The sequence below is a fragment of the Haliaeetus albicilla genome, chromosome Z (assembly GCF_947461875.1).
Source record: "Haliaeetus albicilla chromosome Z, bHalAlb1.1, whole genome shotgun sequence".
NCBI classification, from domain to species: domain Eukaryota; kingdom Metazoa; phylum Chordata; class Aves; order Accipitriformes; family Accipitridae; genus Haliaeetus; species Haliaeetus albicilla.
The window spans coordinates 67068872-67093635 of record NC_091516.1 but is presented as its reverse complement, the minus strand read 5'-3'; the positions used below and the strand labels follow the sequence as shown (position 1 = coordinate 67093635).

Here is a 24764-nt window from a genome sequence, read left to right as displayed (position 1 = left end):
AGATTAATGAACACAATGAAATCTTGAGTATAATTTCCACAAATTATTTGAGAAAACCTGTTTGTGAAAAATGCATTAGTTGATACCCCAAGCACAACATCACATGTATTCTTCCTCACAACTAAGCAGCTACTATATATCGAGTATTTATACTTTTGATTTACTTTTAGTATCTAATACATACGTCAGTTCTGTCAACTTCACAAGTGTGCTAAGGATGTATAAAACAAAATTAAAACCACAACAATATTAGAAGATAGTAATATTGTTCTTTCATCAAGAGGGATCAAATACTAAACACAAGTAAAATAACAAGAGATACCCTTAATAGTCTATAAGAAAATAATACTCCTTATATCTTGTATAATAAAAGCCTGTGGAATATGTATTCTTTATGTTCTCACATATGAAGACAAGTGCTACAAAGAAGAGTACAGAACAGTTACCAGAGAAGCCATGCAATGAGCTACAAGAAAAGCATAAATAAGGAGTATTAACATGTCTAAGTGAGTTTCAGTTCTGGAAGGTTAGTATATGTTACTGCTCAAGTGTTATCCCAAACTCAGATCGTATGAAAACCTTTCACTGTAGCACAGCAAGACTTCTCAATCAAGTTTGATGATGCATCAGGGTACAGGAAATAGCACTAAAGTATTGATGCTCATTAACTACTATTTCAGTCCAAAATTACGCAGCAAATTTCTACGGCGTTTCTCTTATTTGAAGTAAGCTAATAGAAAAGGCATTAACTCGAGCACAAAGCAAACAGCAAGAATTAAAGAAAAAACCCCCAACAAACGACTACTGAAAACAGGATAAATTCAGCTACTAATGAACCTAAATCCTAAGGAATGGTGACAGACAGCAAGAGCACCCTCTATCAGCTCTATTAAAAAGAACTACAGATTAAGTTACTGCGTGGAACACAGGCTGAAATTAACCCTGTAATACTTTAAACTTTCTAAATATTAACTATGATACTAAAATTTTAAGTCAAGATTCTCTGAAATGCATAAAGTCTTCAAGAGCATATTAATATGACCTAGACAAACTGAGAACCTTCATCCCAGCTATGCCACAAACAGAATTATTTTAGCTGTGTGGATCTCAACACCCAAGCACATAACTTTGCACTTTAGCTGTATCCTAAAAGGGAGAAAAGGTATAATTTTCTACAATTTTTGTTATGATAGCAAAGTAATAAAATGATTTTTCCTCTTAAGTTTGTAGGTGCAATAAGGCACTTAATGGACTCAGCTTATCTTTCTATTCTTACACGTAGGAGGAAGCCTTACTTGCAATATAAAATTAGAGAGTCCCTTCCCTGTCCTACCACCCTCTTCTCATCTGCTTAGAAAAACATAATCTCAAAGACAAATACCCTCACAGCATTCTTTAAAGAGGTCAGATAGGACTGGACTGTGAGCCTTGGGATAAATTTCCATCCCAATGAGGATATAAAGCTCTCATATACCTTTCTCTGTATCTTAGGCTAATACTTCCAAACCCAAGCCAATTTCCAATTAACTTACGCAACTGAGACTGTCTCATTAGAGAGATTAGAAATCACTACAAAGCTCTTCCAAATCCTCCTACTTTTCCCTCTAACAAAAAAAAAAACCAACGAAAAAACAAACAAACAATCTCCCCCCCCGCCCTCCAAACCCTGACATCTCAAGAAAGCAGTATCAATTCTAAGCAACAAGCACATGCTCTTCTATTGGATATGGGACTGCTGGTTTTGCTTCCTTTCCACATAGCATCTCATGAAAATGCAGGAAAGGTGGGGAGTACAGACAATCCCTAAGAAATTATTGAGGTACCAATGTTAGAAAGGAAGTGAGGGTATGAGAATATGAGAGATAGGCCTGCAATTTGTTAATTTAAGATCTTAAAATTACAGATTTGAAAGTATCATTTGTTCAATACAGACTCTCTCCAAAAAGAGGGAGGGATGAGAATGGACGAGAGAATAATTCTTGCTCCATTTTATGGATAGAGAAGTAAAGAGAACTTAAAAAATATTAGTCACCAAGTTTCTAAGCACAGGTAAGAAAAAGCATACTAAAACATTAAAGGTAAAGCTTTTTTTAACATTGCTCCTTTTTTCTGATTTCAAAGGTGGCATTAAATACTCTATTCTTCCACTTAGGAGTAGTCAATGTTCACATTCTCTTTCAAGTGGTCAGAATTGGTTTAGTTTAACTATTTATCTGCTCTAAGTTAGTTCTGTGGCAGTTCAGGAAAAAAAGCCTAGCTCTTATTTCACACACTCACATGAGGCATTTCTGCACAGAATTCTTTCATACACAAAGAATTTCTTCCTCTTGGAGAAAAATGTAGGGCTTTATAAAATGTACTTCAAAACTGTAACATTACTAAATTTTAATTCTATAAAACTAATGTAATGTCCCTTACAATTAATACTAACAAATAGAACAAAAAAGTCTTACTATTTCCAACAAAAAAACCAGACAGGCATCATCCTTTAACCTAATCTTGTTACGTTTAAGATGCAAATGGACAGTATTTGCGTATGAACACTACTTAAATCATCAGTATTTATAAATACTCTTGAGAATTTCACAACTGGTACAATTATTAAAACATACCTTATTTCATCAGTTTCTGGCACTTTGGTGTAAGGTAGAATTGCTCGAACTCTCCTTCTGTCCTCCACAGGCTACAATTTAAGAGAAGAGAACAAAGATAATACTTTCCCTCTTTCTAGTGTAGAATCCTTCTCCCCAGCATTACGCTATTCTGAAGCAAAGGACTGTTAACCGCCACTTATATCCTCCTTGCCAGTTTTAAATTTTTAAAGCTCAAAACCACTGAGAGCTAGAAAAGCATAATTCATACTGTTAGCTCCAAGAGCTCTCATTTTGTTTCATCTTCTAGCATGACAGATAATGTATACCATCTTCAAAATAACTTACTAGTAAGATAATTCCCATAAACTTTCTTCCACCTAGAAGAATTTCCTAGAGTGGAAATTTCCAGTTTAACAAATCAGAAACATCTTTATTTAGGTTTGGGGTTTTGTTTCGGTGGCGGGGGCATTATGCTGTGTTTTGTTTCGTTTTAATTACTTATATTGTTTTAAGGATGGGCATGTGAAAGAAGCCCCGTTTTCAGAAATCTTGGTTATTTCCAGGATGCATATTTTGAAACTGTTGTTAGATACACACAATATCACAGAACAGTAGAGGTTATGTTACTATGGTGCTCTCTACTAGCCAAGAACTGCACATTTTCTTGTTTATCTCTGTTTGTTTACAAGGCCGTTACTACATTTGGAGACAACTGCAACACCTGACACCTAGCTTTCTCATTACACATTCTCATTAAATAGCAATATTTCTTTTTTTTTATCATTACTTTGTATCAGTAGGAATGCATTTTTATATTCCTTATACTTCAACATATGCTAAGCCCATGTAGAACTACACAAAACTTTCTACAATGCTTTGTCCAAAGAAAACTATGAACGGTGATTAAAGTTATTAACATTTAAGTAAATGACACTTAAAAATTTTACTACTCACCTCTGGAGGTGCTACCGGAAATAAGAGCTTTTCCCCTTTCAGCAAACATGACACATGACTGTAATAACCAATTAGGTCTGAGAGCGAAGCAAAACGGCGTCCACCAATGTAATAGTCTCCACACATGGCAATAATCCTGTTAAAAAAAAAATCGGTAGCAAAAAATTTTCTTCTGTCAAGCTGCTGCTTTTTTTTTTTTTTATTAAAAGAAAGAAAAATAAGATAATGTTTAATTTTTAAAGCAATGTAATACTGCATTTTGCTGAATGTAGACAAGGTCTCTATAAACATGTAAGTAAATCTTAGCTAATGAGTATTCCATTAAAAATTGCGGATATATATTGCACGATACACCAGTATTTTAAGGCTCTAAAGGAAATGCTGATTCACAAAAAAAGCCAGTATATTTGTCAGAACTAAATGAAATTAAACAGAAAAATGTAATTGTGAGTGTCCTGGAAAACTGAAATAATGCGCTAGTAGACACAACAGCATTATTACTTGTATCAGGCAGGATATACACCTTTTATGACAAGCTTATATAAATTTAATAAAATATTAAAATATTTTAACAACAAGTAACTGCACTTGATTATACAATGCAGAAAACAAACACCTTCAAAAATTAGTCACTTTCTTACAGTTACTTTAGCATCCATATTAAAAGCTAAGAAATTACTTTGGAACAATCAAAATATCTCCTTATACTCAATTTAAAAGTTTGCTAATTAATGGGAAAAAAGCTTGCAAAACCATTTCAGTAGTTTAACACAACAAAGAATTCTTACAAAACTGTTCATTTTGTTCTTTAAGGGTTGTGTTTTTCTGAAAGCACAGAGATTCGTTAATGCATTGTCATAAAAAAATGGGAAGTATCGTGTCTGTCCACATTGCTAGTCAATACAAATTCTAAAAGCAGTCAGAAATAATTTACTTAGGTAAAATAGTTAACAGTATTTAAAACATTCCTGTTACACTCAAGAGTCATTTGGAAAAGTCAAATAGTACTTAATCTGAAAAAACTTTAAGATGAACAGACAATCCAAAGAAATTATCACATTATGCATATCAATGGCATCAAGAAGACCTGAATTTTTCCAGCAACACAGAGATCAGACAGGAATCCCGAACAGCAGCTCACTTGCATTCTTATGAAATGTTAAGAAATTGAGAAACAAATTATTACCAAGCTAAGCAAATTTTGCTGTTACAAAAAAAATTTAAAAATCTAAAAGCTCTTGTTAATTGTCTCTCCAGTTTCCAGAAGAGAGACAAGTTATCTTAAGGATATTTCAAAATAAATTACAGTACCAAGAATAAACATATTTGAATCTTCCTAGTATTCTACTTCATGTTTGAGCTCTTCACAAAGCTTGCGAACAACTCAAAAACAGAAGCGGGGGGGGGGGAGGGGGGGAACCCCAACTGAAACATTCAGTTGACAAGGAACTTCATCCTTCATCCCAAATGAGTACACTGTTTATTGGTTTCTTCCATTTTTACTCTTATCCTTTAGCAGGTCACTATTCTCATACATTCCTGCCCAAAAATCTTCCTTCTCAGCCAGTCCTTTGAACTAAATTATTTCTCCCAAACAGTGATGTAACATGTATACAAAGATGGATCTTCAGAGATGAAATCTAAAGTTTTTAAAAATATAGCACTGCAAGGGGTGTCACAAAACAATCTAACTTTAAGGACATAGGCTAGAACTTTTGGCATCTTTTCGGTTAGATTCCTTGGTAAAGTATTCAATGGGGATTAGGTTCTAAATGAAATTCAGTGTTTCAGATTATTATTTCATCAAGCTTAAAAACCTTTCTTCAGAATACTGAGCTAGGAAATACATAAAGACTTCTTTAATCACAGAAAATTCTGAAGGACATGATTAAAAGATAAAATATTTTCCTTCAAAATATTTTGTATCACTCTGACTCACCAAAAAAAGGTAACTCTTCAGTGAAAAAAGATTTAGTTTTGACAGATTCATATGCTATAAATCAATCATATGCTACATGAGCATATATGTCTGTATGCAATTTTCAAGAGGCACCAAAAGAATTAAAAGAGTTTAAGAAACTTTCATTTAAAATGTTGTGATTTCAGTTGCACAGAATTCTAAGAGAAGTTTAATGTGAAAAATAACCTTTTTGGAAATAAAATATGAAGGACATTTTTTACAAAGGAAGTTTCACCCATTCCTGGTAGGTTGCAATTGGCAAAGATCAAGCTTTGGTGGAAACAGCACTTCTACTTTGTGGCGCATAGGAGATCCATCCCTGTATTTGCTTGAAATTACTTTAAGGCTGCCATTCTTTAAGTTGACAATGTTCTTGAGTGTAACACTTGCCTATCTAATAACAAACAAAAAAATACACTTGGCAGTCAAAGAACAAAACTGAAAACATGTCTGATCTCCGAAGAACAGTATTAACAAATTAATTCCCTTTGAATATTTACCTCTGTGTGTTTTATGGTCCTCAGAATGAAAAATTCTTTAAGGTTTGAGAATATTGTAAGGACCCTTTCCTTAGGGAATCAGAAATCGTTAGACTATTTTTCTACCTGAGATGCCAGAAACACTTATGGTGGGCATTAACCAATAGTCAATTGCCTGCTACTGGCTTAAAAAAGAGAAGTTATTAAAAATAATCCAGGACTCTAAAACAGCACTAGAAAGCAAGTATTAGCACAGTTTACTTTTCTGCTATTGCTACACAGTAACCAGTTCCCAAACCAGTATCAGTACAGATGAGAAGCTGAAACTGATAGCTCAGATGGCAAGATGAAAACATGAGATACTATTTGTGTGCTATGTCATCTGCACTTAAGAGAATTATGCCTTCATGTCAATGGTAGATCAGGACCTGTGAGCCATACTTCATCACACAGCAGATGCAACCAAAAACTTCCTACATTTGCAAACCATGCGCATAGTCACTCATATGTTGGTATTGTGGGTAATTCCCACTTTCAGAAGTTGAAGAATTTGCTTTGAATTTGTTTGATGCTATCCAGACAACTGACAGAGATTTCTTTCGTCTGCTGAAGAAATATTTGCTTTCCTATTTCATAAAGATGAACACTACACTGCAGGACTCCACTTGCTGATTAACCTTCAAGCTCTTCTCAGAATACATCTCATTTACACTAAAGACAATGAACTCACTAACGTACACAGTTTGGCAATGGTAAAATAACTCTAGTTACAACTTTGGATAAAGAGCTACTTGTATTTTGATCAACTAATTCTAACACATAGTGAAAGCTGTTTCCAGCAAACCTTCAGATTACTAAACAGATAATCTCTTTGTTTCTTATTGGTTTTTTTCTTTCTTTTTTTTTTTTTTTTTTTTACGGGGGGGGAGGCTGTCCCTCAAAATTAAGGAAGCAACCAGATGTGCTGGCACTTTAAGTATGTCCTGTGACCTACAATGTCTACTACGGAACAGACTCAAAACAATCTCCTGGACTGACTCATGAAACCTGCATGTTGCTTTAAGTCTATTCACAACTGCTTTAGACAGGCTTCTCTATCCAGATGTTGTTGGTTTCCTCACATTTTTGTTCTTTAGCCTATGAAGTCATTTTTAAGCAGCATATTTTAAAACAATTAAACACAAGTAAAAAGCTGTACAATGCAAGAATAAAGAGTCAAAAATATTCAGTTATAATACCATGATTGTTTTCTGCTTGTACTCTATTGTGTTCTAAAACCAAAAATAAACAGATTATAGTATTTTAAAATAAAACATTTAATTCTCACCTAAAATGATTGACATTTGTTTTACTAAGGAATGAAAGCACAAATGAACCTGGTCTCCGATCACTCTCTCGAATAAGGTAACTTCCAGGTTTTCCCGCTTGTCGAAGACGTTCTTCTGCAATTGTTCTGTCAAGTTTTCCATGATACCACCTGAAAAAAAACCAACAATGGGTGTCCTTAGAATTTAAGGTTTCTGTTTATTTTCACAGAATAGTCCTATGAAACTAACAAAAGCTTTCAGTCAAAACTGATGTAACTCCAAACCCTTGTTTCAAACTTATCACACCTTTACATGTTCAACTTCCCAGTTTACTTATTTCCAATAAACAATATTTTTAAGACAGCATAGTTTTTCAGATAACCTGCTTCTCCCAGTGAACCATTTCAAGGGGCAGAGGCTCTATACGTATCATCAGCTTTTCTCTCCTTCCTAATTTGCTTATTTTAAACAAACAGAACCAGAGGTAACTGATCTCACTTGGAAGACTGTTTTAAGCCTACATGGGCTTCAGTTCAGGCTGGATTTTCCAAAAGCATAAATTGAGAAGTGAATTGTAACAACCTGTTTCTTATCTGACACAGGTACTGCTGTAGCAAAGCCTGCATTGAATTGGAGTGACAGCAGTCACCAGACCACCATCTGGCCGCAAAACAGTCTTTCCTCATCACAATACGTACCCTATCAATTAAAAAGAACTGCAGATGCCTGGCAAATCACAGACTGCAAAATATGACAAAGGAACACTTCAGTCTAAAGGAAAGTTTAGACTGTTACCATTCAAGCATTCACTCGCCTTACCTCAGTTTGTTTACACAGCTTTTGTGAGAACACTCGTTCTACTTGAAATCGTCAAGTATTAGGTTTAAAAAAAAAAAAAAAAGCAAGCAGCAGTGGAGAGTGCCATTCAAATATAAAGCCAAGCATTGTTCTCATCACGTTCACAAAGCCACAGCATGTTCCAGAGCTACATACTGTAAAAATTTATTAGCTCTTCATCCATCAACTAACTATGCTTAATTCAACCTTTAATTTCTACACTTGCGAAAACATCAGCTTCCATACAGCCACTGTTTTAGACAATTTAAATCCTTCACCATGCCAGACGATTTGCCTTTGAGTTCTAACAGTTCACATATGTCTTGCAAGAATCACAAAAATGCATTTCGGAAGAGATATGTAAATGACCTTTTGAACTAATATATGCAAGAATACCAGAAATTGCACTGATTAGACTTCCAAAAAACATGAATAGCTGGGCTGTTCATAAAATCTGACCGGAAGGTGTTTTTTTTTTTTTTTAATATGAAATGGAAGCAAAAGTTTTGAGAGCTTTTATCAGACTGAAAATCAGATAAACTAAACCAATAAACATCATGTATACCAGAAGCGGCACCAGCATAGGTACTGTTTACCCTGGCAAAGCTATGTGCTTGCTAGTATAGCTCTCCTTCACTTCTCTTCCTCATCCTGGTCAAAACAAGCTAAACCAGAAAAAGCACTGTTGTGTCTGTACAACATATAGCACTTGAGGCTGCTAAAGGCCGAGTTACATTGGTGAGATCCTGTCTCATCCCATTGCAGAGCAACGGAGCCTCGTGGACAGAAACCTGGCGCTAAAAGAAGGCCTGCAAAAAAGTGGATCACACTACTCCTACCAGGAGGGTCCTTTAGGAAAGGAAACAAAATCAAGACCGTCTGTTTTGAAGTACGTAGGACGAAATATTCTGCTTGTCAGTGTGCACAGCATAGCTGAAACACGGGTTTGTTCATTCACAGCACACGTCACAACAAATGGGCTTTGCTACTCTGGATAGACCGACTTTCACGAAGTAAGAAACTCCCCAGAGACTCAAGAAACTTTCCTGATCCAAGAAATTCTTTGAAACTAACATTCCATGAAGCCTATTTTAAACTAACAACAGGTTCACTAGGCTTTGTTTAATTTGTTCCTATTTATCATCTACCTGAGAAGAATAATCTTAACTCTATTGAGAGACACATTGCCTTACAATGCCAAACTTAAAGGCACACTTTCGAAATAGGGAAGGTGGGAGTGTTAATAAGAATACAAACTACTAATAAAAAATACACTAGGAAAACAAAAAGGCAGGATTACTTGCAAACAAGACATTCTATTTTTTCTGTAAGGGACTGGGATTTCTTACAATGATAGCATGAACTTGGATGCTCCAATTTTACAACCAGAACCTTTGAACAAAGAGGACACCCTCCTTGCCAGTGACAGCGATATATATATTGCTATATCCCACATATTGGAGATCACCTCCTCTAACACTGAAGAGGCTATACATATTCTCTCTCATTCAACAGTGTTATATCAAGCCTAACGGAAGACATTTATTACCTGGTAAAGTAGAAGCAGGGTTAAAAATTATTTGCTCCCCCATTTCAGAAAAGGTTTGTTTTCTGAAATAAAAATATCTAGTTAACTTCTGAGTGCAATTAAATTCAGTGTCACTATGCACATATTTGAAATATTAACACCTGATAGAAAATACACTGTATTTTACAGCTCGCTATGCATTAGTGTAATGCACAAATTACTCTATACCACTAGCTACAGAAATAAGTATTAACACTGAATTTAACTACCAACTGATATGAAGGTACAAATGGCAGTAAAGTAGTCAATATTGGGCAATGGTAGCAGAAAACAGCTCCAGTGATATCCTCAGGAAGCCTCTGTAGATAGCACACATCTTTAAAAAACAGGATACACACTTAAGAACAAGCTTTTAAGATACCATTAAGAGGATGCAAAATGCTTGTTGAGAAATATCTGCATTTTTCCAGAGAGCAGAGTTTCATGACTAGACAGAACCACTACATCCAAGCAATATATAGTGTAAGAGTGTTGAAAGACTTCATTTTTAGAAGTGCACATCTTATATTTCATCCAGCTATCACCCTTTTTCAATATTATATGAAGATGGACTCTGCAATGTTGCATTGTTATCTTCAAGTAGTTTGATAGCAAACAGTAAAGATTATTTTACAAAATTGCAGCACTCGATCTGATTTAAAGATATCAAGTGCCCAATTAAGGAGTGGCATTATCTTTTTAATACTTCTGTTAAAAGGTTGTAGGATTTTTTTTGCTTTGAAATACAGCCATAGATGAATTTTTCTGTGAATATTGGTTAATGTACTGAGCAAAAATTCATACAGGCACATTCAGTGAAAAATGTTAAGATCACTTATGCTGTACTATCAGTTATAAAGGTAGATCCCTCCAATTCTCAATGCTATCCAAAGAAAGTACAACGGAAATGACTAAACTACAGAACCTGTCCTACTTGTTGTAATTTCATAAGAGAATAAAGAGTGCAGAACACTCTGAAGGAGAGGACCAGGCCATCGTAAATTCCAAAATAAAATAAATCCCAGATCCTCTGGCTTTAACCCTCAATCAGGTATCTCAATGAAGCTTGAGTTCAGTGTTTCTGCAAAAATACATTACAAGAAACTACCCTTCCCCTTTTGGAGGCTCTGCACCGTTTAAAGTTTTATAGGTCAAGATCAACAGCTTTGGCATTTTGCAACCATAACAGCTTGATGTTTTATATGTTCACAGTCAGAAGCAACATTTAAGCAGATCTCTTGATTTATATCAAATACAGCTTCTGAACAGATGTAGAAGGGACTCCTACCTACACTGCACTAGGAGTCTCATGAAAGGAATTCAGGTTTGGATAGAAAGGTATCAAAGAAAAAGCCTGCCTAGCTGTTCATAAATACAAAGTTGCCCCTGTGGCTGTGACTTACCAAATGTGTGCACTCAAAACCGTAACTTAGATTTATATCCTCCATCATTGCCAAAGACAAGATCGCTATCATTTCTAGTCAGTCTCCTCTGCTTGCTTGCCTAGTCCTACCTATGAACACTTCTGTATTTCTAACATTAACTTTGCAAATTTTTAAATGTTGACAATCCACTCTTTTCACAGTGTTTTGAGCAAACATAATTAAATGACATTCTGAATCACAGCTAGTGCCCTGATAATACAATAGCTATTATGAGATGCAGTAAAAGAGAAAGCGCAAGTAGCCTTGCAACAGAATGTTATGGAGTGATTCAACCATAAAATGTCTTACTAACTAGAGATTACAATTTAGGTGGTTGTTTCCATGACCACCTGTCTAACTGCTGTAACAAACTTGTAAAATTGTTACCTAAATTGCAACCTTTATTTTGCTGCTAAGAGAATACCAATAATGTGCTTCCATGTTTCACAAACTACTCAGAAGCTGCGCAAGAAAATGCTCCCATCTGCCAGCTTAAATCGAAAGCAGCATGTTCGAAACTCCAACCCTATGTATCAAAATCTTAATTACAGCAAACAGACAGAATGCAGACACAACATCACAGACAGCTTATATAGCCACACAAGCAACACACAGCTGTGCAGAAGAATGGTCCCTACACTACAGCCACAGCCACGTTGTGTGGCTGACAGCCGTAAACTGTAAGTCAAGAACCTCGTGAAAGGAGTTGCACTGCAGTTAGAGCCGTTACCTCTGGCCTGCAAACAAGAGCTCCTTAATTCTCCTTCACTCCATGGAACATGCTGGGTACCAGACACCCAGTCACACCAGCCTCACTGGGCCCAGCCAGCACTGTTTACTGTGAGCAGGAATGCAACTACGCTGCATTCCTTTAGCAAGCTCATGGTACAGTAACGGGACTTTCGGCCCTCAACATGGACACTACACAAGGTCCATGCAAGGCACAGGCTGTTCACAAAGAGGCAGCAGATGGCGAATTTGCCATCTGGAAGGAGGCAGCTGCTATTGTGTGTGGAAGCATGTCACATTGTTCAACCAAATCCTTTTATTATATTTCCTTTTTCCATGTGGGAAAAGCAAATATTATGAAGCTTTGTTGTTCCGCTAAAGGATTCTGCTGTTACAGTATGCTGCAATTTTCAGTTAGGAACACAGTAGGTTAGGGAGGAGGGAATGCAGGAGAAAGTGCTGAAGGGGAGTAAAAGTGTTTTTCAGCAACTTAGTACAAATGTAGATGTTGAGAATAGCTGCAGGCCTCTCTACTTCTGTCTAGAAAAAGTTATGGTGTACAGGAAAAAGGGTCATCAAATGCCATATCCACTTCACCCAAGGCTCTTAGCCATACCATGCTGCTTCAACAAAACGTGTAAGAGGAATGGAGAACTTCTAGCAGTCATGGTCAGAGCTCCCCTCCATCAATTCAGTCACTGCCTTAGTACCTTTCACACATTACAGATTCTAGTTATCACCCCCTGAGACTATGCAAGCTCTGTTCCCATTTGAGGCAAAAGAGAGCAAAGACGATTACCATGAACTGGGAAAATCCTCACTTTCAAATGGCACACAGGAATCTCAAGCAGTTTCAGAAAGACAGAGGAGAAAAAAAAAAACAACAAAATATCCTCTATTCTTACTTGTTTCTTCTTATCCTGTTAACACCAACCACCCCCTCTCAAGCTTTCCATGTGAAGACTGGATGCTCCTATTCACTGTTTAACTTTGATTTCTGTCTTACAGTTTCTCTCAGCATTCTTAGTTTTACCATTTTTATCCAGACTCTGCCTTCTAACACTTTACCCCCTCCTCTGTCAGATTTGTAAGGCTGCACTACTTCCTTTATGCACATTATTTGTAGAGATTAAATTAAGTTTCACTCAAACTTTAGTAAATTCACATCCTTCTTCTGTCCTATTAGTTACTATTCAGTAGTTACCAATTTTTGACCAAGTCTTTGCAGTTCTCCACATCACAAAGAACCTCCTGCCAGAAAAAGCTCTGCAAATACCTATCAACTACTACACTGGATGCACCTTTAAGATAATGAAACAAGAGCTGAAACTAACTTGAAGCCAAGTATGTGAGTGTTACATACTCTTCTAGGGAATGGAGGGAGGGGGTTTTATCCCTTTTGCATCCCTATGCATTTTTCTAAGAGGCCGTACAATGCATGTAGGCATACCCATGTAAGCCTAATGAAGAACAACTCTGCTTTTCTCATTTGACTGTTCCAAAACTTCTTAGAAACAGCATGTGGAAAACTGAACCGTGCTGCACTTCAAGACTAGGAACCAGCCAACTACCGTGGAAAGTCACTACCGTAGGCACTCGTCAGTACAGCAGCTGTGACAACCTGTTAACCATGGGACACACACACCCCCAAAAGAAACCATCAGAACACTTGCAGCACAGTTTACATCAACTCTGGGCTAAAACAAAACAGATTAACCAAAAACATCAGTACATCTTAACAAAAAGACTATGCAAAGATGAAAGAGCAAGATAAGCATACAGTTAAAGGAATACATTTAAATGACTTCACTAGGGAAAGAAAGGTTCTAAAAGTTTCAACTGCTGTAACAAACAATGCTATAAGCTTTAAAAGAGACAGAGATGTGACAACAGCATAATATCCCTCATAGCCAAAAGATCTCTTCCAATCCTACCTGATAAATATTTACTGAAACAAAGACTGATAGCCTATCTCATTTTTGCAAGAGCCACCAATAAGCAGGTAAAATGTAGCTAAACTGGCTGAAAAATAGCTCTTGAAACAGCTTGCATTTTCTTCCTGAAGGATCAGCTTAGGAAGTGAGTTCTGGAACTCATTAAAGCTTTTAGGAAGAAACTTACCATTTTCACATGCTTCCTACTTGGGCCCTCAAGTAAAAAATATGCCTTTTTCTGTTTGAACTAAGAGTAACTACTACAGAAACAATACTGCTACACAAATCAGCAGATACTCTTTGGCAATAATTGAGAAATTTCTAAGACATTCATCTTGTCTGCCATTAACCTCATTAAATGTGCCAGAGGCTCCATCACCTTCCTTCTCCTCCTCCTTTCACCTCACCCTCTCTAACCAAGCATAGGGTTTTGTTCTGTGCTCCATGCTCACCTCCTCTTGCAAGCTGGAAGGCCTCTCTAAAGAAGTGCATCACACCCATGGATAGATAACTGTTTCTATAATGAGAAAACCCTGACAGTTATACGCTAGGAATCAAAGACAGATACAATGCCTGGATTAAATCCAATTCTTCCCACATGCACTAGGAACAACAGTGAGGGAGTATAACCTGGAGAGTACAATCCACACACAACAGATCCAACAGTGTGGCATAAAAACACTGTGTGTACAACTAAGGCAGGAAAAAAAACCCTATTTCTATACTTGAATATAGAACGGGATGATTACTACAGAGGCTTGGTAACATTTTGCTTTTGGAAGAATAAATAAATTTATCTAGCATCCCTTTTATTGCCAAGGAGTAGAAAGAACAGCAACAAAAAAAATGTCTCCACAGATGCTCAGAAAGCACAAAAATCTATGCAAGAAAAATTCTGGGGAAAAGGTGTGGTTTCAACAAGATAACGCAAGCAATTCCTTAATCTTCTGGATTAAGCAAGTATCCGGGCTTGAATCTTGTAATGTCTCTAACGTTACTCTAACAGATGGCAATATAAAAGAGGAATTGATTGATTTATGGTTACTCTTTAATTTTATGTATAGAAAAAGATGATGCAATTTATCTGTAAAATAACCATACAAAACCCAATGAGTAAGCCACAGACTGAATATCCTTTTGCGCCTGTCCTACATACAGCTGAACATTTATGTACATATGCATAATTTTATGGAAAGCAAAAGGTGGACGTAAAATCTTAATATCAAAAAAAAAAAAAAAAAAAAGACCAACACTTGAGAAAAACTTCTTCCACAAATCTACACAGAATTACCATACAACTCCTGGGCTGATTATCAAAGGCTGGCTAAACCTAGATGATTTCTGGAAACTACTCCAGAAAAGAAAGCAGTGTACTCTGCAAGGGGAAGTTCACAGAACTTGTCCAAATATCTTTAAGAAGCTATTAATAAGAAAATCACATACCCACCCCTGCTGAGCCAATGACAGTAATCTTTAACAGAAAACTGTAATGTTTTAAATAGTCCCATGTAGTTACATACTCAACTTCTTCACATGTAATTACATACAGTTAACATCTCAACACTAACATTAACTGGACAAACTGGCAAGATACAGACTGGATGGGTGGTCTGCAAGATCGGAAGGAAATTGTCTCACGGGCTGGGTTCAGAGCGTGGTGATCAGTGGTTTGTACTCTGGCCAGCAGCCTGTCACGAGTGGGGTCCCCAAGGGATTGACACTTGGCCCCACGTTGTTCAACATCTTCACAAATGAGCTGGATGATGGGATTAAAAGCACCCTCACCAAGTTTGCTGATGACACCAAACTGGGTGGTGAGCTAGACACGTCAGAAGGGAGAGCCACCCTACAGAGAGACCTGGGCAGGCTGGAAGCGTGGGCTAGCAAGAGCTGTATGAAGTTTAACAAAGACAAGTGCAATGTCCCGCACTGGGGATGACATAACCAAAGAGCCCCGTCCAGGCTGGGATCCGTGTGGCCGGGGAGCAGCCTTGCTGAGAGGGACCTGGGGGTCCTGGTGGACAACAGAACGATCAGAAGTCAGCAGCGTGCCACTACAGCAGCAAAGGCAGATCGGATCCTGCGCTGCACCCACTCGGGCATTGCTAGCAGAGGTAGAGACGTGATCAACCCACTCTACCAGTTTTCAGGCTGCACCCTCAGTACTGTGTCCAGTTCCAGTCCCCACAATTCAAGAAAGATGCAGACAGACTGGAGAGGGTCCGCAGGAGGGCCACAAAGATGATCAAAGGGCTGGAGAACCCGCCCTGTGAGGAAAGACTGAGTTAGGCCTCTTCTCCCTGAAGAAGAGAAGGCTCAGGGGGACCTCATCACACTATTCCAGTAGTTAATTTTTTTTTTACAGTGAGAACAATCATTCACTTGAACAACCTCCCCAAGGAGGAGGAAAACCTCACTGGAATTTTTCAAGATGCAACTGGACAGGCTGCTAGATAATCTCAGCTACACTCCCCTTCCCACAAAAGGCTGGGCTAGATGATCTTTCAAGGTCCCTCCCAACCTGGGCTGTTTTATGGTTCTATGATTCTATATATTCCAACCCTGATGAAACTGTATACTTGGAAAAAAAAATTAGCACTTGAGGATGAACAACTATTGCTATTTCAGTTTAACAAAAGAGAAAACCCTAACAAAAAGAATTGATTTGGTATGAAGTTGGCCTCAGAAGCAGCTGCAAATACCAAACACTGAAGATGAAAATGACTTTTTTAGGGCCTGATCATCACAAGAATCAGACTGCTAACTTACCAGAACACTGACTGGAGCTTTCAATTTAATTCAGCAACACTAGTTTGTATACATTAATTTGTACACATTAATAATTGTAATAAAAACATACTTTAGAAGGAAAAGGTAGATATTCCAAGCAAATTTATTAAATATTTAAGCAGCACTGCTAGCTACCTTAGAAAGACTTCTTTTTTTCAACAGGCAAATTCTTGAGCTTTTACAGCAGAAATTATGAGATCTGCTACATAAAAAAATAATGAAATATTCTGTTTATGATCCTAAGGATTTCTTGTCCTTTCCTTTAAAGTCTTCCCTATTAGCTACTGCCTCTGACATTATTCCTTTCTACTTCAAGTAACAATTTCCAGCAAATAGGTCCTGTAACACTGATCCTCAACTATAAATAGTATATTTGGACATATACAGATTGACTCAAGTTGGAAGTGACTGCTGGGGATCATTTAGTCCAACCTTCTCTCCCCACCCTGCTAAAGCAGAGCCAGCTACAGCTGTTGCTCAGGGCCATGTTCACTTGGGTAATGAACATCCTCAATGATGGAGACACCACAACCTCTCTGGGCAACATCTGCCACTGTTTGACCACTCCCACCATAAAAAAAGGCTTCTTTTTTTTTTTATTCGGATGGAATTTCAAATTCTTTAATTTGTTTCCATTGCCTCTTGCCCTATCACTGGGCACCACAGAGGACAGTCTGGCTCCCCTCTTCTTCATTCCCTCCCATCAGGTATTTATACACATGGATAAGACCCACCCGAGCTGCCTCTTCTCCAGGGTGAACAGTCCCAGCTTTCTCAGCCTCTTCTTGTCTGACAGACGATCCATTTCCTTCATCATCTTGGTGGCCCTGCCCCGGGCCCACTTCAGTAAGTCCATGTCTCTCTTGTACTGGCGAGCCCTGCACTGGGCACAGCACTCCAGATGTGTCTCACCAGTGCTGAGCAGAGGAGAAGGACCACCTCCTGCAAGCTGCTGGCAACGCTCCTCCCAGTGCAGCCCAAGATACTGTTAGCTGCCTTTGCCATGAGGGTGCATTGCTGGCTCTGCCCACCGGGATGCCCACGTCCTTCTCTGCAGGGCTGCCTTCCAGCTGGTCAGCCCCCAGCACGTGCTTGGGGTTACTCCTCCCCAGTGCCACAGCTTTGCATTTTCTTTGTTGACCTTCACGAGATCCCTGGCAGCCCCATCTTCCAGCCTGTCCAGGTCACTCTGGGTGGCAGCACACCCACCTGGTGTTTCAGCCACTCCTCTCAGTTTTGCATTGTCTACAAACTTGCTAAGGGTGCACTCTGTCCCAGCATCCAGGTCATTAATCAAAATGTTAAACAGTATTGGCCCTTGGGTACACCCTGGGGAACACCACCAGTGACTTGCCTCCACCTGGACTTTGTGCTGCTGATCACCACCCTCTGGGCCCGGCTGTTCAGCCGGTTTTCAATCCACCTCACTGCCCATTTATCTAACCTGTACGCTGTCAGCTTGTCTATGAGGAGGCTATGGGAGATGGTGTCGAAAGCCTTACTAAAGTTGAGGTAAACTCTCCTCCTTTCTACCTGAGCCGATGACCTCATTGTAGAAGGCTGTTAGGTTGGTTAAGCACGATTTCCCCCTCATAAATCCATGCTGACTACTGCTCACCACCTTCAACACAAAACATAATTTAAAGACAGACTCAACTTTTTTCTGCTCCAGAGTGATAGAGCAGATATTTTACATAAAAATAAAAAATACTGAAGACTGCCTGAAGTCTTTATATAGTATATAAAAGTATATAAAATGGGACAAGTATATAAAACTTGTCAAGCACTGGTAACATGTTATTAGTACTGACCATGCTCTGGAAGGACACAGAGAAACGCATCATCATTTCGCTGCAATACTTCCATGCAGCACAAAAAGAACGTTAAAACAAAATGCCTTCTCCTCCTTCCTACTGCACCTATCAGTGAGACAAATGCCAAGATATTTTTTGGTTTTGTTAAAGGAGAAAGAAAGATATGTGAGCAACAGGGAAACTACTACAGGAGTCCTAAGAATTTATGTCTGACTCAACAGATAGGGTCCAACACTGAAGAGACCCATGGCCCCACAGATTAAACTTGTGCTCCTCCCCACTCTCCAGCCACAAAACATTAAGACAAGAGAAGGTGAATATATACGGCACAATATTATGCTTTGCAATAGGGTAGGCCAGTAAATGAAGTGTATAAGTCCCACACTGAAGTTCTGGGAGTCAACATACGACACAAAATAAAAACTAGATAAAGCGCAGATCGAGAGACTCTATTCACTGTTTAAACTAAACTACATCATCTGATGTTAACAAGAAATATTGACTGAACTACTGAAAAATCCTCCTCAAACTTTTTCCGGCATCGAATGCTGTTCTACTTCTGGTTTTCTTCATCTGAAGCTTTCATTTATATATGTACCTAACATACTCCGTTTACTTACTGCTTCACTTCCTATATATGGTTAGGCACAATTTTACTCTGCTGCTTTTAGCCATTCATTTAAGACAGCACTTCTAACACCACACATTCAGCCAGAGCTAAAACCAGATTTCTATTCAGATCTGTTCTGTAAGTGGCCAAATCCGTACACTACCTATCAGCTTTAGAAAAATAAGGTGTTTCCCTTCTGTAGAGAACAGGAATTAATAAAGAAATTTATTATCTAGAAAAGTTTAGCTGCTAACCACATTAACTGCTAAACAGAAACCTCATACACTAAAATCAAGTTACACCACATTTCATTTTTGTTTATACAGTACCTAATTGAACATGCCAATATTATTTGCCCTCAGTTTTCAGTGCAACAGATTCATTCATCAGTATGGAAAAGGGCCTGCAGCCATTATTCAGAAAAAAATTCCTTTTCAGGAGTTACTGAAATAAGTGCTGCAGAAGACCGGACTTGCCACCTTCGACAGTCGTGAAAAAAAACAGAACTTCACACTACGTTCAGGTAGGAAAATATTCTACTTTCATGCAATCCATGCTTATGTAATATTTCTCTATCCATCTCTCTATCTTCAGCTCTTTTTCTCACTATTATGTTGCCTCAACAGGCACCAAGAGTGGCTGTAAGAATACATCTGCTTTGGGTAAGATCTGTTTTAAACAGACGGTATTTTGACAGCCTGTCTCACTTTGAATGGTTGATAGCTTTTGATTTCAACTATTTCTATTTCAGACTGATAACCACTGCTCAAAAAACACTGTAAGAAAAATATCAGTTTTGCTGGAATACAGTGGAACTGCTTTTGCCACCTTAATGGAACACTAGGATCTAAAATAATTTTGTCAACTAAGATTTTTAATCAAATACATAAATAACTGAACTATTCCACATACCACTGGTTTACAACCAAGTTAAATAGCATTCATTCATTAAATACGAAGGTATTTCCTTACCCTATTTCAGCCTCTGTTAGCGAGCTTTGCAAACAGGGCAGAAAGCACAGAAAAAAAAATGACCAAAACAAACACGGAGTTGCCCACTTTATCCCCTAGCATCCTGCGCCTCCCATCTAGCATTAAGCTACAATATAAACGCGCTACTGCTGTGCTCCAGAAAAATGAAAAACCACACACACACAGAATAGACAAGCCTTGAGTCAGTTTCACTCTGGATCAAAGACAAAAATCAAGGCTACTTGGGGATTTTGTGAATAAAGAGAACCTGTTACATGCTAACAATTTCCTCCCACTGCTAGAAAATTAAAGAAAACACACCAAGAGAAGTCATATTCCCCTTTTCCTTAGGTACATGGAAAAGAGAAGAGGAAATTAAGTGTATTAGGTGCTTGGTAGCAGAGATGAACACATCCTGACTACCCCGAACAAACTATATTTACAGCATCCTGATGGGAAGTGCAGAACTTGCATCTGCTTTACTTCCCATCTCTTCAGGTTAGTTACTGTGAATGCCAGAATGTCAACTATACAGTATTTAAGAGCTACTCACGTTTAAAAAAATGTTTCGTCTGTAACACCTTTACAGCCTAACACTTACAAACTGGGAACTCAGATTTTGTTTGGTTTGTGTTTTGGTTTTGGTTTTTTTTTTTTTTTAATTTGCAAAACAAGTTAGGAGATGAAAAGGTGATAAATTTGGTCTAAGTTTATGCAGAAAGCTTCATTTTACTTTATACTTAAAAGTCTAATCTAAGATTGGAGTATGAACTTGGAAACACCAGCAGCAACTTTACCAGACACTTTTGTTTGGAGTCAAGTAACCAGCCACTCAGTTAACCCTGAAATGCAATGCATGTCCATGGGAAGGCAAAGAAGCCTAGTGAGTCGTTACTGTTGTGAAAGAAATAATGCCTTTTTATTCTTACAGTGGAGAACAGTAATTTTATAATCACATAAAACAAGGCCAGGAGTGAAGAGCACTCTCAATTTTCTGATGTATGCATAACATATTGTAAGCAATTAAGACAAAAAAAACATTTGACAGAATCGTGGAATTATCCATCAAGCCAACCCTGCATGCCTCCTATAAAAACTGAATGAATTAGGAGGAAGTGGGAAAGGGTGGAGCTGGCAGTCATATTTAAACAAATGGAACAACAGTTTTGTAATCACATTCAACTGGAGAAATTTAATCCAAGTTTAAATTGCAAGATCAATTACTGTTCTTAAAGAGTTATATTGGACCTTTCCTTATATAAGATGGTAGATAATACTGATCTTTGTTTTTGGTAATCAATCAGGAGTTCAACTCCATAGAAGCAGATGGTATGCCTACAAAGAAAGGGCACTTCCAAAATAAAACAGCAGGACTGAAAGGATACAATTTACTATCAACATATGGCCAATGTAAATGACTTAACTGAGAACGGTAAAAACTGATGCTGTATAAAATAAATAAGAGATGAATGAAAGGGAAAAAGGCTTCTAATCATTTTAATCAGCCAACTTAATTTTTTTATGGAAAAGTCACACACCAAGGATAAAATTGCAAAGAAAAAGATTAAGTATGTGGAGGTATGAACTTCTGATTCATTTTTTTTTTTAATTTATTTTATTTCTTGGATGTTCCTGTATTGAAGAAACTTCAAGAGAAGAACATTTAACTACAGAGCTATGCCCTGGTCCTGCAAAAACTTCAATGTCCCCTTTGTCTGACTAAGGTAAGTAGCCTTGCCAACCAAAACAAAATCAGGGCCTCTGCAGTCTTCCCCTAGCATGTACTCTTCGTCAGAAATCTAACATCCTCTCTCATGAAAGTTAGCCATCATGCTTGCATGTGACTTACACGACAATATTGACTGCAAAATTCACTCAGAATTGTAGACGTGGTAGCAATCATTTAGTATCAAACAGGTGATTAAGCAGCTTGCTTTTTGGCTTCTTCCTCAGTTCTATGGGGATCTTAGCCGGGTCTAACAGAAGAAGCAGTCCGATCTTCCAGACAGAAAACCAAAGAGCAGGATTCTGTATCTCACTGACTTGGCACCCAATACTGAAGAAGTAACTTTGATTTTATTTCCCTCCTTACCCTTTGTCAAATCTGCCTAATCCTATTTCTAGCTCATTAGGGAATTCTACAAGCCTAAGACTATTCAAACACCATCTTCACAAAACAAGGCCTTAATGCCTACAAACTTCCACAACAAGTCCAGAAATTAAAAGAATAAAGGATTACTAGGAAGCCTGTCAAGGTTAGAGAGACTAATTTAAAAGAAATCCTATAATGTTACCTTTTATGTCCTCCATACAACTGCAATGGCTCCTGAAATCTTGGAAGTACAGAAATAGTGCAGAAGTTAACTCTCTGACAGTGGAGTTACGACAGAACGTAAAAGGAACCCAAATTCAGATGGGTTTGCAGATTAACTTTCTGACCTCTATCTTGAATACATCTGCCACCCTGTACCTCAAAACCCTAAATTATCGACTATACTCACTGTAACTGAAGGAACAACATACTCCTAGGTGCTGATGGAAGCAATTTAATCCTCTGAAGCAACTTCATTTGGGGGGAGAATATGGTACCTGCTCAAGGGCTATTTTCTGTTCTAATACGAGCCTTGCAAGTGCTTTACATAAGCCTGCAGACTTTCTACAGTTAAATCCAAAGGTTGTGTTTCGAGTACTTACTAATTACACAAACTCTACATAACATTATCTGATCTTATGTTTCACACAACATAAACACAGAACTGGTCTGCCTCTAGTGCAAGATTCTTTCTACTACCAGCACTGCAGGAGTCCCGATTAACCTAATGGATGGATAAGTGTAATAAAACCTAACTGCAGGTTTACGGTTTCTTTTTTTCAACTGCCTCCTCTCTCTGAACGTACCAACTTCAATTTAAATTGGCTGAGCAGTAAATCAGTTAGCCATTATTTATAAAAACAGCCTCTCTGCTAATACTTTAAAAAATAGAATATTAATTCATTTTAAATCCACGTTTCAAGACTGCCTGAATTTAAAAAAGGACCAAACACGTGCGCACTACTTTAGCTATGTTTGTGTATGAAATGGAAAAGCTAAATTTTTTTATTTTTTTTTTTTTTAGTAGAAAGCAATGCAATACAAAATGATGACACGGTATATGAGTTATCTTATGCCATGGAAAGCATTTTTCTTAGCTTTTATGTAAGAAAAATAAAGCTTATGGCTCTGCTGAGAAAGACTACGGCGCTACCGGAGATTGGAAAAGCCTCCCCAACAGGTAGTTAAACCACAACCGGAATAGCTCACTCTTCCTGGCAGCCTGCAGTATCCCTATGAAAGCTTGCAAAATAAAAAAAAAAAACAAACCAAAAAAAACCCAACCAACCACCCTAAACCAGAGCGCCTTTTTTTTTTTTTCCAGGAGCTGACCCCAGTTATTCCCGCAGCACCACCTTCCAGTGAAGGGGAACTGCTTCTTCACGGCCGGTCCGCCAAGCGGAGGAGGGCTGTCCCCTCCGCCGAGGGCCAGCCGCCGCCGGGCCGGGCACCGGCTCTGCCCGCCCCGGGACTCCGGTCGCCGGGCACTCTCCCGGTGGAGCAGCCTTCCTGCTGTGCAGCGGAACCGGGGGCGGGGTGGTGGGGGGGGGGGGGTATCACAAAACTTCTGCGGGACTTCCACACACGCTTTCCACCGGGCAAAGGCGGGGGCCCGGCGCCGCGGACCCCGCTCCTCGGAGACCGGCGGGGCGAGGGGGGGGGGAGTCGGGGGGTGGGGGGGGGGGAGCGGCCGGGCGTGGCGGGCCCCGGCGGGGCGGTGGCTACTCACTGGTTGGTGGGGGGCGCGTTGAGCGGGATGGCCACCTCCTCCTCTTCGTACTCCGGCCCGTCCAGCGAGTCCCCTTCGTCCACAGTTCCCAGCCCCCCGGCTAAGGGGGGCGGCGGCGGCGGCGGCGGCAGCGGGGGGAAGGCGGCGGCGGAGGCGGCGGTACCGGGATCGGCCGTCCGGGCCGCCTCCGGTCCCTGCCCCGGGCCGGCCGCCGCGGTGGTGGTGGCGGCGGAGGCGCCGCCGCCGGCCGCCGGAGGGGCAGGCCCCACGCCCAGCTCCAGCAGCCCCAGCACCGAGCACAAAGCCGGGCCACCCGGGGGGCCGGCGCCCGGGCTGCCGCCGCCAGAGCCGCCGGAGCCGGAGCCGGCCGGGAAGGGACCCTGCGGCCCCGGCCCCCTGCTCGGGCACACGGCGGGGTAGCGCCCCGGTTCCGCGCCCGCGGCGGCTCCCGCCGTCCCGGCTGAGGTAACCGAGCCGCCCTCCTCACCCCCGGCCTCGGCCGCCATCATGTTGAGCCTCGCCCCCCCCCGCCCCCCGCCGGCCCCCCTCCGCCGGCCGCCGCACGCCGGGGAGGTGGCGACAAAGGGGCCCCGGCCCCCCCCCACCACCACCCCCCACCCCCGCCCCGCCCCGGCGGGGAGCGGAGCCGGGACGAGGGCAAAACTTCCCCGGCGGAGACGGGCTGGGAACAATACCCGGCTGGGCGGGGGCTGGGCGCGCAGGGCAGCTCCGCAAAGGGCCCCGCCGCGCCTGCCTCGGCCCCCGGCGGCCGCCAGGGGAGCGGCTCCGGCGGACCCGCGCTCCTCGTCCCGCCTCCCCGCCCGCCGCTCAGGCCCGGGAGCGCGCGGGAGCCGGGCGGGCCGCGCCGCGCCTGCGCGCTGCGCCCCGCCGCGCGCGCACGCACACCCCCCCCCACACACACACCTCCCCCCACCTCATCTCACACACGCGTGCGCGGGTGGGCGAGAGGGT

General features: G+C 40.1%; 1 protein-coding gene across 1 annotated transcript in view; it reads right to left on the bottom strand.

Annotated features, from left to right (window-relative positions):
* RASA1 (RAS p21 protein activator 1) overlaps nt 1–24334 on the bottom strand; it is a 65502-nt gene extending 41168 nt beyond the window's left edge. The window contains exons 1-4 of the mRNA XM_069776004.1: nt 23793–24334; nt 7315–7464; nt 3549–3684; nt 2613–2683 (exon numbers count right to left, since the gene is read on the bottom strand). Of these exons, the coding sequence (XP_069632105.1) occupies nt 2613–2683; nt 3549–3684; nt 7315–7464; nt 23793–24301 (866 nt within the window). The 5' untranslated portion in view covers nt 24302–24334. The remainder of the gene's footprint in view (nt 1–2612; nt 2684–3548; nt 3685–7314; nt 7465–23792) is intronic.
* Between the last annotated feature and the right edge of the window lie 430 nt (nt 24335–24764).